The 15796-nt window shown below is 39.1% G+C and overlaps 2 protein-coding genes across 2 annotated transcripts in view; both read right to left on the bottom strand.

Annotated features, from left to right (window-relative positions):
* The window catches only part of LOC136639900 (protein prune homolog 2-like), a 56912-nt gene extending 51626 nt beyond the window's left edge, over positions 1 to 5286 (bottom strand). The window contains exon 1 of the mRNA XM_066614546.1: positions 5252 to 5286. Within this exon, the coding sequence (XP_066470643.1) occupies positions 5252 to 5259 (8 nt within the window). The 5' untranslated portion in view covers positions 5260 to 5286. The remainder of the gene's footprint in view (positions 1 to 5251) is intronic.
* A 305-nt stretch (positions 5287 to 5591) lies between these two features.
* LOC136638530 (protein prune homolog 2-like) overlaps positions 5592 to 15796 on the bottom strand; it is a 65855-nt gene continuing 55650 nt past the window's right edge. The window contains exons 8-10 of the mRNA XM_066612572.1: positions 8532 to 15306; positions 5872 to 6056; positions 5592 to 5696 (exon numbers count right to left, since the gene is read on the bottom strand). Coding sequence (XP_066468669.1) covers positions 5592 to 5696; positions 5872 to 6056; positions 8532 to 15306 — 7065 coding nt within the window. The remainder of the gene's footprint in view (positions 5697 to 5871; positions 6057 to 8531; positions 15307 to 15796) is intronic.

Raw genomic sequence — 15796 nt, 5'->3', positions numbered from 1 at the left:
AGCTATTAACTAGGAAAGCGCTTTAAATATCTATTCCTTCACACAAAAATGCAGTGCTTACCTTCTATAAGTGTAGGCGGCTGTTTTGCAGTGCAAAAATAATAAAGATGCTTTTATGACTTCACTTCAGCATCTCCCTCCTGGAGCAGCTTACTAGGAATACAGATCTCCACCATTTTTTTGTCACATGACTAGTGGTACTTCTAAATAAGGATGATCACCTGCCTTTAGATACCCTGCTGTATGTACCAGAAGGCAAAGCAGCTCTGAGGAAAACTGGAATTTAGCAACAGAGCATGATTTTTACTCCCCTCAGGAGTTGTGTATACATACACACACACACACACACACACACACACAATTTTTTTTTACAAAAAAACAGCCTATGGAAAAAACTATCTGCTCTGAGATGGCATAAAGATTTACAGTGTGAGAAGGAATGATAACAAAAGGAAACTTGTCATGGGCTCAACAGATCAAAACCTAATTTTTCTGGGTTATATAAGACTTAGGTTGCAATCCTATGCACACTTTCCTGGGAGTACGTCCTACTGAATGCAATGGGACTTGCTTCTGAGTAGACATGCATAGGATTGTGCCCATAAATATTCTGAAGTGTTTGACAGGTTCTCTTTCAGTTAAAGTATTTTAAAAGGCATGTAGTGATGTAGAGTTGAATTAACACAGCAACAAACTATATCACACAATCATATCACTCTGTGTGCACAGAAAGGAGAGAAACAGATTTTCTCTAGAATCTGTAGAGTTTCTGTGAAAATTCCAAAGGGATGGCATGTGAGGTAAATACTGGCTCAGGCCACACTTTGTGGGAGGATGAGGAAGCAAACATAACCATCGTCATCTTACCCTGTGATTACTAAACTATCCTGTCACAAAGCAGTTCTTATGTAGTGCTGACCTGTGATGAAATCTATGATGTTAGGCAGTATAATGTGACCAAAGATGGCATTTGCCTTTTAAAGCAATGCCAAACTATAGAAGGTACATTCCCAATGAAGAAATATATAATCATTTTTCTCTCAGTTACATTTCAGGTTTCAATAGTTAGACAAACAACTTCTTATCATCATTGTTCTGAAACAGGGGTGTCCAAACTTTTTGGCAGGATGGCCACATCATCTCTCTGACACTGTATCAGGGGCCAAATTAATTTACATTTCAAATCTGAATAAATTTTCATAAATGAATATATTAGAGATGAAACTTATATGAATGAATGAAGGTCTTGCAATAGCTCAAGGCCTATAAAAGGCCTTGCACAAATCAAGGCCAGCCTTTCCTTCACTGCCGCTGCTGCATCACAGATGTGAAACAGCAAGCAGTGGAGGGAATCCGCATCCCACAGCTCATGCAAGAGGTCAAACAGTCATCTTCACACTGAGAGCAGTTACATCTGGCCAGCATGGACTACAGCAAGTATCTGGAGGGCCAGGGACTTATTAGAAACTGGGGGCTCCCTGTGTGCCAGATTGTGAGTCCCCAAGGGCCACAAATGGGCCAGGGTCTGGGCACCCCTAAAATATCATTATTCCTTCAAGATTTATCCACACCACAAACTGTGCTACTATATACCAATTCAGATCAGTCTCCAAGACCACAGTTAAAAGGTCTGCTATCAGAAAGGTCAAGTAGATCTGTGTTATTTACTCACAAATATGTTTAGTCAGTATTGTGGTATGATAACTTGTACTTGGTATTCAACCAAAGGTAGCTACCATGCACCCATAGCGGGGGGAAAGCAGCCTTCATCTGCAGGGTAGTTTTGAGCACCAGCTGTTATATATAAATCAAAATCAATCCAAATTTGGTGAAAACTCTTCTGAACGGTTTTCACATGAGATAGGCTTGACTCTCACTTGCCTACCACTGTGACATAATCTGAACTGATAACATGCTCTACAATTTGAATACTTAATCAGCTGTAAACATTTTGCATACCCAAATAATATTATTATTAAGAATACTTCTATACTGCTTTCAGCAAAAAAGTTCACAAAACAGTTTAAAGAGAAAATCAGCAAATTAAGGGTGCAATCCTAACCTACTTTCCAGCACCAACATAAGGGCAATGCAATGTGGGTTGGGCAAGATGCAATGCCAGCACCAGGGAGCAGGATCACACTAGACAATCCTCAGTACGATGCCCACATCCAGCTCCTCAAGCTTGTTGGCCCTTCCAGGGCCAATTTGCTGATCAGCCTACTCGGGGCATCAAGCCTGGAACCAGCCCTAATGAGATGAGACTTGGGTGCTTCAGAAGAGACATTGATGAAAAAGTCAACTGAAGAGGGAAATGATTCCATAACCAGAAAGGAAAGGAGGGTGACATGACAGAAGACACATAGGCAGGAACAGAAAATGAAGGAACTATGCACGATAGCTAGAATGATCATTCACTCATTTTTATTTTTTGTATTGCTTGCTTCCCAGTGTTCACTGTTCATTTGACTAAACTCTGAATGCCCCAGTTCACTCTGGCTCTCTGCTTCTCCCTCTCTGTTTCTCTTTTTCTTTTAGTTATCTGATCCTATTCACACAGCATCCATCCTTCTTGAGGCCCGTCCTGGTTAGATGTCTGCCTATGGTATTTTGGCTATTATATGTAAATGAGAGTGAATATGAACACTTGAAAATTGAATCTCAGATTTGATTAACTTCAACGCTTGGTGGACATCAAAATGTTTTCTGAATATTTTCTGAAATTTAATATTTTCATTAATTAGAAAAATACTACAGTATTCAATTCCATGTCAGCAATGTGCTGCAGATACTGAATGCCAAATTTTATAGTGGTTCAGAAATGTAGTTCTTTGGTGTTACTCCATCTAAACACCATCACCATCCTAGCAGACTAGCATATGATACATATGTATACATATACTGATTTATAAATGTTCATGGCTATCTTCTTTTACAATTATGTATCTCTATAATACTGCCCTGTACTCTGAGGGGAATTTTATCAGGGTGCAAAGTCTCTTTTGGGCCTCTTCCAAAAGGGAGAGGGATGAAACAGAGCAGAGGGAGGGTGATGAAGGGGGCAGGAAGAAAGGAGGTAGAGGGGGGTGAAACAGCCCCCAAAAATCTTTAGAGCCCAGGTCTATTGGGCTTTCCAACAGATGCAGAACCCAGGTCTACCTGCATGTACAGCGTCATCCTCAAGACCATTCTTGCATTAACAGCTAAATAGATATTTGAACCTCCAAGTTTACAGTTTGACAGCCTATCAAACAACAGACACAAATGGGCAGGCTGTTATTTAGAAGTCAGTCTAAACAAAGTTACACTTTTATAAATTAGAAATTTCATGGTATTTACATTCATTTCAGCTGTTTATTACAGATACTTAATGCCATATTTCAGAGTTGTACACAAATGTAGATTGTTGCTGTAAGACATACTATATTTCACCTACACCCAAGTGTGCATAAGCTTAGGCATAAGCCTCCGTGAGCATATGAGTACAACTAGTAGCCTGATTGTGGTGCCTAGAACTACTGCCTAAGCAGACAGTCATGTAGCCCTTCTGGCAGTTTGCCCTTTCCTCTTACTGTCCAACAGGGCTAGGAGCATTTGTGAGTGAGGATGGCTCTCAAGGTTCCAATACTAGAGTTAAAGGAAAGTCCATGCTTGAAGACTCACAACCCATTCCTAATATCCAATAAAGCAGCGGGACAACATCTGAAGGCATTATGAATAAACAATAACAAGGTTTAATATTAAACACATTCTGGAGGTGCAGGGGGTAGCCTTTTTAGTTGAAGGAAAGCCACATTTTGTTGTAACTTAAAGAGTAATTAATGTATTGTAGCACACATTTTTGTGGGCTTGCTCAAAACCCACTTCATTATGAAGGAGACTCTAGGCCAGGGGTGTCAAATCTACTTCATGTAACTGGCCAAATAGCATTCATGGCACCTGCCGGGGCCCAGAAGTGACATTGTTAGGCAGGAAGTGATGTCATTAAGCAGATGATGGCTGGAAATAAGCACTTCGTTCTTACACAGAAACTCATTAGCTACAAATGAGAGAAGAGAAAAAGTGCAAATCTTGATAATATTTTCAAGATGTGAGAACCTGATTACCACAGCTACTTCTGCCACAGTGTCATTTCACAGTTCAGCAGCAGAGCAGTAGTTTGTGATGCCAAGTGATGCCTTGGCAGAAGCAGCACTGCTGAAAGATTCTCACATCTTGAAAATATGATCCAGACCTATGCCAGTGAAATTGCTGATACAGGACCACATGGACCCAGGCTGTGGGATTGGGTACGAGAAGGTGGCTAGAATTCAGCAGCTACTGCTGTCACTGCACCTTTTCTGGAACCTGTCTGGAACCAAATGGGTTTCGCGTAAAGGTTCCCCGGTCCCCTTATGGGAGGGGTGTCAAACATAAGGCCCGGGGGCCGGATGCAGCCCCTGGAAGCTTTTTATTTGGCCCTCAGGCTCTCAGCTGCTGAGCAGCACTGAGGTGTTACTGCTGAAACAGCAGCCCCATGAAAATTGGGCTCTCCCATACCTTGAAATATGATCAAGATTCATGTATTTTCTCTTCTGTCATTTGCAGTTAATGCAGTTAATGAGAACAAAGTGCTGATTTCTGGCTATCAGCTGCTTAATGATGTCACTTTCTGGTTTATGACGTCACTTCTGGCCCTCAACAGGTGCGCTGAATGCTAACTTAAGCCCTCTGTATGAAATGAGTTTGACACCCCTGCCTTAATGGGTGGAGGAAGAGGAGAGGCAGGGAAGTAATCCCCAGGATCGTGTCCCTATGGGGGGTGCTTTCACTTATTTTTAAGTAGGAGGGGCTGCTGGAGGCTGCAGGAGGTGCGGGGAGCCCTGCGCAGCCCTCTGCAGTGTTCCCCGAGGTTTGGAATCTTCTGTAGAAACATCCACGCAGGGTAGTTTAGTATGATTGGGCTGACTTTTTGATTTTCAGGAGCAGAACATCAAACTTATATTGCACCTTGATATGGGTACAATCAACAACAGGATGAAGTAGCAGCAATGGGGAAAGAAGTGGGTAGCTGACACAGAATGAAAATGCGTTATGATGAGACGGATCCCAAGATGCCTTTTTGTAACTGTCAAAAGTAGTACTTAATTTGCAAAAAAAAATTAAGGTATAAACACTTATATTATGAGAAATAAACATTTGATTCTGGAAGGTCTTGACCAATATCCTTACAGAGTACAATCCGAAATAAAACGTATGAGCCTATACTTACCTTGGCATGTGACTGACTTCTCTTTCACTGCCAACAAATTGAGTCTCTTCTTCGATTTCTTGCTCTGCTATCATGCCACCTCCAGAAAGCTGTTCTGAACTGACATCCGATTCAGCATCACCAGAAACAACTTGCAATAAAAGAGCATCTGCCCTGCTATTGTGTGAATTCCTTTCCTTTTGTTCCAATGATTTGTGAGGGCTTCTCTCTAACAGAGTTTCAGCTTGTGTCTCACAGATTAATTCCTGGCTTAAAGTATCTTTTAATTCTTTAGTAGAATGTCTAGACAGTGACTCTATTGTGTCTGTCCTACTACAACTTTCCTCAGGTGATATATCATCTACTCCGTTTTGGCCCACCACAGTCCATTCCTGATCTTGTAAGAGGCTTCTGGGTGATTTCTTTTCATCTCCCAGTTTTTGAGGCACAACAGCCGAACTCTTCTCTGCTAAATAAAAAGAATCCCATTCAGTCTCCAGCGTAGACTGCCCTTCATTTTCGTTTATTATGGAGATTGACTGAAATGTATCCGAGCAGCCTGCTGAAAAGGTTTCAAGAGAATCTGTTTGTTCTGCTGCTGCTGTAACTTCCTGTGAAGTGAAATTACTTTCTCGTGTTACCAAGATATCCTTCTTCAAAGATACATTTTCTTCTCCAGTAATGAGAACATAATCCATCTCTAGTAAAGATCGATCTTCAGCCTCCTTTAGTTTTGTCTCTTCCCTGCTTTCTGTTCTTATCATATCTGGGCTGTCAGTGGACTTGCACCCCTTATCTTCAGTACTAAGTGCATCACAGGCCACTTCTAATAAAAAAAAAAATTCTAGTTAGAGAAGTTAATGTATTACTTTTCACATTCATTTTAAATAAAAAAAAATCTGCTTGACTTAAACATCTTCTGTTCTATTTTTTGTTTATGTATTGTGAATTAGTATTCTGCCAAACCAAGGTAATCTACATGATCCATTACAGCAAATTATATATCTTTAATTTTTATATATATATAAAAGATACTCTGCAATATCATCACTGTATTGTATGTTATGATAAAGCAGAGAACCTTCAAAAATCTGTTCAGTTCTTTGTCAATACATCAAAAAGCAATAATCCTGATTTTGACAGATTACATTTCCCTGCCAAATAACAAAGCGCCAGGGGAGGATATGCTTCCCGGTGAATTGTTTAAGTCAAACATTAATTGGTGGAGCGCAGTTCTTGCTAAGTTGTTTACTTATATAAATCAGTCCAGGAAAATACCACAGGGGTGGCAAGTTAGTGTTATTGTCCCTATCCATAAAAAAGGCTCTAAGGCTGACCCAAAGAATTTTAGGCCTATTAGTCTTCTTAGTATAATTTCTAAATTGTATTCTAAATATTTATTGAGTAAACTAGAGCATTGGGCTGCTGAGAATTCAATAATTGCAGAAGAACAGGCTGGGTTTCAAAAGGGGAAATCCACTACAGACCAATGCTTTGTACTCCATCATTTGATTCAAAAATACTCCCAGTTGGGTAAAAAGAAGATTTATGTCACTTTTGTGGATTTTAGTACGGCTTTTGATCTTATTAATAGAGACCAGTTGTGGCAAAAATTGGCTGTGACTAATATTGATAGAAGATTGTTGTTTTTAATCCAGATGCTTCATTCAAACACCACTCTTAGAGTCAGATTAAGGGCAAATGGGTTGCTTTCTGTGGCAATTCCTGTAGACAGAGGAGTTCGGCAGGGATGCCTGTTGGCTCCCTTTCTTTTTAACTTTTATATTAATGATCTTGTACAGGAATTGAGTGGTCCAGATTTTTTTCCACCTTCAATTTGGGATGTTGAGCTCTCAATTCTTTTATATGCAGATGATATTGCAATGATTTCTACCACTCTTGTGGGTATGCAGAGGCTTTTGCTCAAATTGAGTAAGTTTTGCATAAGAGAATATTTGGCTATTAATTATGCCAAAACTAAAGTTGTAGTTTTTGGGAGGAACAGAAAAACTCATAGATGGAACCTTGATGGAAAACCTAAAGGACAGCTCAGTGCTTTTAGTTATCTTGGTCTCCATTTTAGTGCTCAACTCTCATGGAAGTACCATTTTAATGCAGTTAATTTGAAAGCGACTCATTCTACTCAATCTTTACTTCGATTTACTAGAGTTCACGGGGGAAGTTTAGTTGCTCCAGCTGTTGAGGTGTTTGCCAAAAAAATAATTCCTCAAATAACCTATGGGGCTGAAGTCTGGGGATATACAAAGTTCCCTATTTTGGAATTGGCCCAGAATTCTTTTATACGATCTCTTTTATCTGTTCCCCGTGCAACGCCAATTGTATATTTAAGAGCTGAGGTGGGACTGATTTCAATTAAAGCTAGCTGTCATATTGCACTCATTAGGTAATGGTTAAAATTGAACTCCATGAATGATTCCCGCCTTCCAAAGGAATGTTTTTTAGAACAACTTCAAAATCCTTCACAAGAGTCTTGGGCAAATTTGGTTAGACCTATAATGGATGAATATGGACTCAATGTAGAGTCCCTTCCTACTCTTATTACTAATGAAATCAAGAAGTTGCTCAAAGAAAAAATTAGCCTTTATTCTAAGAGGAAGGATTTATGTATTATTTCCCAAATGTCATCTGCATTTTGGTTTTATGTTTATAAAACATCTTTTGGTTTGGAAAATTATTTTATAAATTTAACTGCTGCTCCGTTACGAAAAGCATTTACGGCCCTTCGCTTTCAATGTATGCCATTGGCCTGGTTGGAGGGGAAATATGATAATACCCCCCCCTTATCAAAGAGTTTGTCTATGTGGACGAGGGGTTATTGATGATATCTTTCACTATTTATTTAGTTGTCCCTTGTATGAACATCCTAGGAATCAATTTCTTGCTGGTATACTTAGACTATTGCATGATAGACCCTTGCCTGTTCAGCTATGCAGTTTGTTTGCGGGTACAGATGTTACTATCACCTATCAAGTAGCAAAGTTTGCCAAAGCCGCAAAAAAGATCCATGCAAAACTCCATAAATCTTAAGGATGAGTGTTTTTATTGGTTATTGTTATATATTTTGTTGTTGTTTTTCTTTTAATGTATTGCGACGACCTATGGTTTTAAGCAAATAAAATTGAATTGAATTGAATTGACAGAGATTACAATGGAAACATGAGAGTTCTTATGCCCTGGCATACAAACATAACATTGACCTGTAGTTCATACTTTATCTGCTACATGTATGTTTTATTTGTCTAGCAAACTTGTTTTATTAGTAAGTGCATTAAATACTCACCATTGGTCATGCTTATGACTCCATCTGCTGGTGAATCAATATTAACTGATTCTGTTTCATACTCAAATTCCTTCAAAGTATCTGTGGATTTAGGAGTCTTCTCAGATTCTAATAATAAAGATCCCCAGTCTTGATCTTCCTGAGAGCATTTCCTAGTCTTGCCGTAGACATCATTAGGTTTAGATTCTGAAAGGTTATTTTCACCTCTACCAGCTAGTGAGTCAATATTACTTGAATCTGTTTCATGCTCAGATTCTTTCAAAACACAGGAAGATTCTGGACTATCAGATTCTAACAAAAGTGAACCCCAGCCTTGATCTTCTTGAGTACATTCTGCAACCTCACCATTGATATCACTAGCTTTGGATACTGAAATATTTATTTCATTTCCACCACCTGGAGAATCAACACTACTCGATTCTATTTCAAACTCAAATCCTTTCAAAATATGTGAAGATTCAGGAGTAACTTCAGATTCTACTAATAATGATCCCCAGTCTTGGTCTCCTTGTGAACATTCTGCAACCTCATGTTTGATACCAGTAGTGTTAGATTGTGACAGGTTCATGTCACCCTTTTGAAGAGTGAATTCTGTATCAAATGATGTATCAAATGGGGAAGTACACACAAATGGTGACTGTATACTTGGTGATCCTATAAACCATGGGCTGTGATTCTCATGCAAGTTTTCAGACTCTTGTACCATGTCAGTAGCATACTGACTTCCTGCACCATATAAAAAATCTTCCCCCTCCTCTTCTAGAGAGGCTTGAAGTGAGTTTTTCTTTGTGAGTATTGGATCCATTTCTACTTCCTCTGACTCACTGTCTAACACTGGCACATGATCAATTTCATTCAGTAAAGAGGATGGGTTATTAGTAATTGATATTTCATTGATGCTATGATTTCTTTGGACGTTATTGATGTTTAGTGTTTCCACCTGATCAACCACCTCTGTTGTATGATCAAAGGCTAAAACTTGATCATTACCAGAAAAGTTACTACATATACTACCATCAGTGGGAGAAACAGCAGCAACATCATGATCTATAGTTTTAATTATATCTGTGGAAGCAGAGTCTTCCTGTTCTTCAAAGCTTTTATTTTCAATTGCACTGTATTCCAGATTGATAGACACTACTTCCAAACTTCCAGTACAGAAACTTGGCAGATCCACTATTTCAATAGTTTTATTTGCTATGTCAGCTTCCTGTATAATACTATCTTCCCTTCCAATTTTAGATGGCTCTTCAGTTCTAGGTGGTGTTAGTTGGTAGAATTCATCAAAACCTGTCCCATAATTATTTGGGAGACATGAACTCTTCCCTTCAAGACCTAGCTCTTCTCTGTTGATTGCCAGCTGCTGATTAAAATCAAAGTATGTGTCTTCGCATATACATGACAGCATGGGAGACATCTGAGTAGCTTCTTCAGGCTCAGCTAGAGCAGAAGATTGTGCATATGTTTGCTTGTTTTCATATTCATGGCAAACATCAGGACTGCTTGAGGCCTGTGAACTGCTGTCTTGATCACAGTGACTTAATATATCAGGATTTTCTTTGTTTGTTCTCAGAATGAAAGGCTGCTCAACATCAGTCCACAGATCAGGATCAACAGTGAATGCCTGGCAGTCCCCAGGGGTGTTGTTTTGTAATATATCTGGAACAAATGCACTTTGCTGTGGAGCTCTGTCTTCATCACATGTTGGGGTGGATTTCCTTCCTGTTTTTAAAGACAGAAGGGGAATATCTGGAGATTCTTCACTGGTGTCTAATAGTTTTTGATTAAATGGACTCACTATGCTAACTTCATTTGGATTACTGGATGTTACATTCATATTATCTCTTAACAGTCCAAGTGCTGGATCTACCTGAGCAAGTGCGTTCAACAAGCTTGACTGCCAATCTTCTGGAACAGCTTGTTCAAGATTCATTTGTTCTCTGTCAGCTGGAACAAACAGGTCTTCCTCTACATCCTTTTCATTCTTATGTAGTGGTGACAATGGATCACATTCCTCAATGTTTGCAGTACCTTGATCTAATCCATTCTTTGGGATAGCCAATGAAAGTCCTTCATGGCTGCATTCACCTTCACTGTTATGCTGAATAGGCTCATTTTCATCACAAGCAGAACCAGTGAGATTTGGTTCTTTTAGTTTTTCATCTCTTTTTATGAGTACTGCTTCATGGACAGTGACTTCTGTATTATCAGTTTTTAAATCATCATCAGAAACCAACTGCTGACTTTCCATGGAACTCTCACTTTGGACTTGAGAATTCCACCATTCTGAAGAATCATCTGGAAATCCAAGGGCTTCTGTTACGTACTTTTGATCTTTACCTAATGTACTTCCTGAATGACCTTGCAACAGGGCATCCCATGCATCTGACTTACTTGCTGCAATACTTTCTTCATCATTTATCACAGCAATTTGTGCAATATGGTTATTCACGACACATGAATTCCAAGTGTATGCACTGTGTGGCTGTTCATGGGGGGTACTTAGATACGCTTCACCTTTAATTGTTTCCCAATGTACTAAGTGTTCAGAAACCTTATTAACATAACTCTCTCTTGAAGCATTAAGTTCTTCAGAAGTATTATTTAATGCTGTCACATGGATATTTTCTTCCAAATTAGGCTGTGCACTTGAACTTCCTGAATCAATTGCAATATTTGTTTCACTGAATTGCAAACAATCTTCTTTTCTATCACTATTACTTTTATTCTCCAATTCATCAGGGTGTAAATCTGACTGGATCTCTGCCTGATGTCCATTTAAGTATTCTGAAAGTTCATCAATTCCAGGACTTGATAATGAAGATACTGTATCATCTTCTACATGTGTGTTCCAAAGATCTAGGTTTTTAGGAACTTTGTGATCGGTGCTTGTTTCAGAATCCTCTTGACTTTTATTCTCAGAGGACTCTTTCCCAGGTATTTCTGCTTTGCCATTATTTGTGATATTCCAAACACCTTCATTTACTTTTTGATTATTAGCTGCTTGCAAATTGTCCCAAAAATGCATATTTGTAGAAGAATCACTTATATCAGGACTTGTGGCACTTGAATGTGTATAGTCATGACTGGAACCGCTACAAGTGTTGTCTTCCCTGCAAATACTTTTTATTGGAATATCTTCTGGAAAACTACTTACTGTATCTGACCTTTCAAGAGACTCACTTATTTCAGGACTTATGTCAATAGACTCAACATGTTCATTCACTGATATATTCCAAGCATCTAAAATTTGGGACAATTCATGATGCGGTACAGTATCAATACATTTATCATTTGAAAGCTTATTCTCAGAGTCCTGACTTTCAGAAAGTTCAGCTGTCTTAGAAGAGTCCATTTCATCTAACAATGAATTATTTGTCACAGGCATATCTATGGTATCCAGTGATTCAACATATTCTGCATATGGATGCTGCGGAATGTCACTGTCTTTATTTTTATCCTCCAATGGCGTTTCAAGTCTGCTGTTCATTTCTGAAATGTTTTCAGTATTTTCAAGTTCAAAGTTACAGATGTTCACGTTAGACATTGACTCTTCAAATAAATGTTCTTGAAAGTCTCCTGTATGTTCTGACATTTCGTGTAGCAAAGAATGCGATGGCTCTGACTTAGGGCTTTTCTTCTTCCATTCATTCCATGCATCTTGATTTTCACCTATTATTGGAGAATGTTTGCCTTGATTGTGTGCCCCTCTAGGAGAACATGGAGAATCCTTTCCTGAAACCTTATTATCCTCTGGAGATAGATCCTTATCAAAATGTTCAGAGACGAATGATGATGCAACATTAAAGCCATATTTTGGATGACCATCTATGTGAAATTGTACCAAATGTATGTTATCTTCAGTGGGGGACACAGCACAACATTCTGCATTGTTATTTAAGGACTCTTTCACCATTTCTTCATGGGCAGAATGAGTCTGATTAGGAAATGGTAAGTTTATTTCTGATGCTACTTCTTCTGGACTTCCATTACTTCTTGTTCTTTCTGGGGAGCTGGGACAGTCAGGAGTTGTCCTGCTTTCTTCTGAACTATTGGTATATGACAGAGGAAGCAAAAGTGGAAGTGAAATAGTGTCATTTTGCTGTATTTCATTCCTAACATTGTTTGGAATATCATTAAGGATAACCTGTTTATTTATTTTGTCTGTTCTTTTTCTTTCCTGGATTTCTTGCAATGATGCAGGAGAGATATTGTTCTCTCCTCTTGCCTGTTGATTCTGCTGAAGCTGTTCACCTTCTTCATTCAACTGTTCATCTGGAAGTGCACTGCCCTTCTCTGACAGTTCACTTCCTTTTATCTCATCGCTCACTGAAATCACACTTTCCAAGACACTTGTTTCCAAATGAGGACACCATGTATCCTCAAAGATGCTTTTGCCACAGATATCAGCTTTTTCTTCTACCTCAGGTATGGTATTATTTTGTGGTGAGTGACTGTTTTTCTGCCTGGAACTCAGCATTATTCCACCATCTTCAGAACTAGAAAGACTACTTTCATCAACAAAATAGTCTTCTGAAAAACAAGTAGCATCTTTTTGTTCTGAATCAAGTATAACTACATTAGTTTCTGTCACCAAGGTAACTTCAGAATTTACAATTTCTGTTTGCTTCTCATTATTAAGTGGGACTTTCCATAGGTCACTGTTTCCGTCACTGGAGATTGATGGGGTTATAGGAAATGGTGGTAATGAGTTCTTATCCGCTTCATCGTATGTTTCAGGTCCACTTAAGCCCAAGTTAATCATCTGATCAAACACTGGATCTCTGTCAGGATGTTTGCCCTCACTTTCTCTTTCATCTCCGACTCCTGTTGGTGATACATAGGAGTCTGATGTGGAATAATTTGTATCTGGTGGAGAAACAATCACATCTTCATGTGTATTTGATGCAATAAAGTCTGAATCTCTATATGACAAAAAGGGATCTTCCCAAGGAACTAAGGTTCCAAGTACCTCTTTTCTGATGTCATACACACCCCAGCCAGCTGTATCATCAAACTGTTTTGGTTGATGTATGGTATTTTTATGTTCCTTGGCTAACGTAACATTCTTCAGCAGATTGCGGATATCAGAGGTACTTTCATATGCTCTCTGCTCTTGTGTTGTACAATCTTGTCCTTTGTTTTCTGATCCTAGATCTACTTGATTGTTTAAATTTTTACATTCATTATCTGCTGAAAGTTCTGGTGAATCTGATGGACTACATTTAGACATAGCCCATGTATCTAGATTTCTTAGTGAAATCTGATCAAAATTCAGCTGAGAAACATTCCATGCACTCACTGACTGTCCAGAGCCATCATGATCAAACTTTTCCCAAACATTAGATGAATTCATGTTGGTGTGTTTTCCATTTGTTGTGGTACTATCCCATGAACCAGATATTGAAGGAACTTGATTTGATTGCCACATGTTACTGGCAAAGTCCTCCATTTGCTGTTCATTTTCTTTTTGTTGGCATCCCAAGGCATTCTGATTATAGGCAGTACTAAAATGGTTCTCCCAAATGCCTGCTCTTGAAAAGTCCATATGTTTTGGTTGTTTTTGCATGCATACTGAGTCAGAAGATCTTCGATCAGCTTGCTGTCTCAATAACAGACTCGCTTTATTATCTTTCCATGAATTGGGACTCTGAAATACAGATTCATGATCAATTGAACTCCACGCATCAGTATTTTTTGAATTTAATTCAAAATCATCCCACCAACTCCCATATCTCACACGAGACTGAGAACTGTTCACATGATCTATTTCACTATTTTTTTTAGTTATATCTTGTGGATAAAATAATGATGGTCCACTATCTAAAGGTGGAGTTTCTATAAGACTGTTCACAGGGGTTGGTGGGGTTCTTCTTTCAACATTTTTCAACACCGCAGGACAAGAGGAAGAATCATTTTCCAAGTCAATGAGACTTGATTTTTTTTCAGAAAACTCTCTAGGATTTTCTTGCGCATGGCTACATTCATCAAACTTTCCTAAACCATCGTCTTCACTTGTTGCCATTAGTAGATCAGTTGCATAATGTGCATTGTCACATTCTGCTAGCTTTGTTTCATCAAGTATTTTTGAAGCAATTGGTGGCTGTCCTTCCGATGAACCACTGTCATGGGAAAAATCATCAGATGGGGAACAGTCTGCAGAATGAGCAGTCTGAACTGTAGCCATTGGTGCTAAATCAAAGTTGAAAAGATCAAAATTGTCACTGCCATTTCTAGACTGAGGCTTTTCTTCTTCGGCTATTGCTCCTTCAGGAATGGGACTATATGAGTCAAAACCAGAAAGGAAACTGTGATGAGATGCAGCACCTTCTCCTACAGGACTATCATCACTAAGAAAAACCGAGCTCTCCTTGGAAGATCTGCTACTTCTAATAGTAGCCAGTCCACTGTCTGGACTCACAAGATCTATGTTAACATCAGCATGGGCTTGGACAGAATCATTATGATCTTGAGGGTTCTCTATAAAGTTGACAGCATTTGGCTGTGGTTCAATGTCAGAACCATACAGCTCCATAATACCAGAAGACCCTTGAGAAAGTGGAGCACTTCCAGCTACAGCTTCAGTGGAAGACGTTCTACTGTTTGGTGCCATTTCTGGATGTCTCCTGCTGACAACATCTTTCATTAACAGAAAAATTTCATCACCATTTGCTACAGCATTTTCTTGCTGATAAGTGAGGAGCTGGTCAGATCCATATTCCAGAGGATCCAACTCCAGACAAGGAGTTTGACATTCTTCTAACTCACAGCAAATCTGTTGAGAAAGGTTTATAAAAATTAGTTTTTATTTTTTAAAATGTGAATAACATTTTACAATGTTAAAATTTTAAACATTTTAAAAATGTGAATAAATGTTGTCCTTCTAATTGTTCACTGAACTTTAGCACTGGTGCTGGGTATCGTATGGCACATCCATGACTTCAAAGAGAAGTCAGCACCAGTGCCAGTCTAGTACCAGATGGAAGCCACCTGGAGCGTAGTAAGAGCTCTGGGTGGCAGTGAGGGCCTTAGGGGAGATGGATGGGGAGAGGAACAGGCAGAGCTCTGCTCTACCATATAAAAATACCCAGGATGTTTAAACTATGTCAGGCATAGGCCAACACTGTGATTCTCTTGTCTGTGCCAGCAAAATAGCCAGTGTAGACTTGAGTCCATTGCAGGGCTTGGGGCTTCCCTGGCGGAAGGGGATGAAAGTCCCCTCCCCCCAAGGAAACCTCTGGCGGCCCTGGCAGTGCTGCAAGATG

The sequence above is a fragment of the Tiliqua scincoides genome, chromosome 2 (genome assembly GCF_035046505.1).
Source record: "Tiliqua scincoides isolate rTilSci1 chromosome 2, rTilSci1.hap2, whole genome shotgun sequence".
Taxonomy (NCBI): domain Eukaryota; kingdom Metazoa; phylum Chordata; class Lepidosauria; order Squamata; family Scincidae; genus Tiliqua; species Tiliqua scincoides.
Note: the sequence above shows the minus strand (reverse complement) of the source record. Positions and strands in the feature narration are given on the sequence as shown.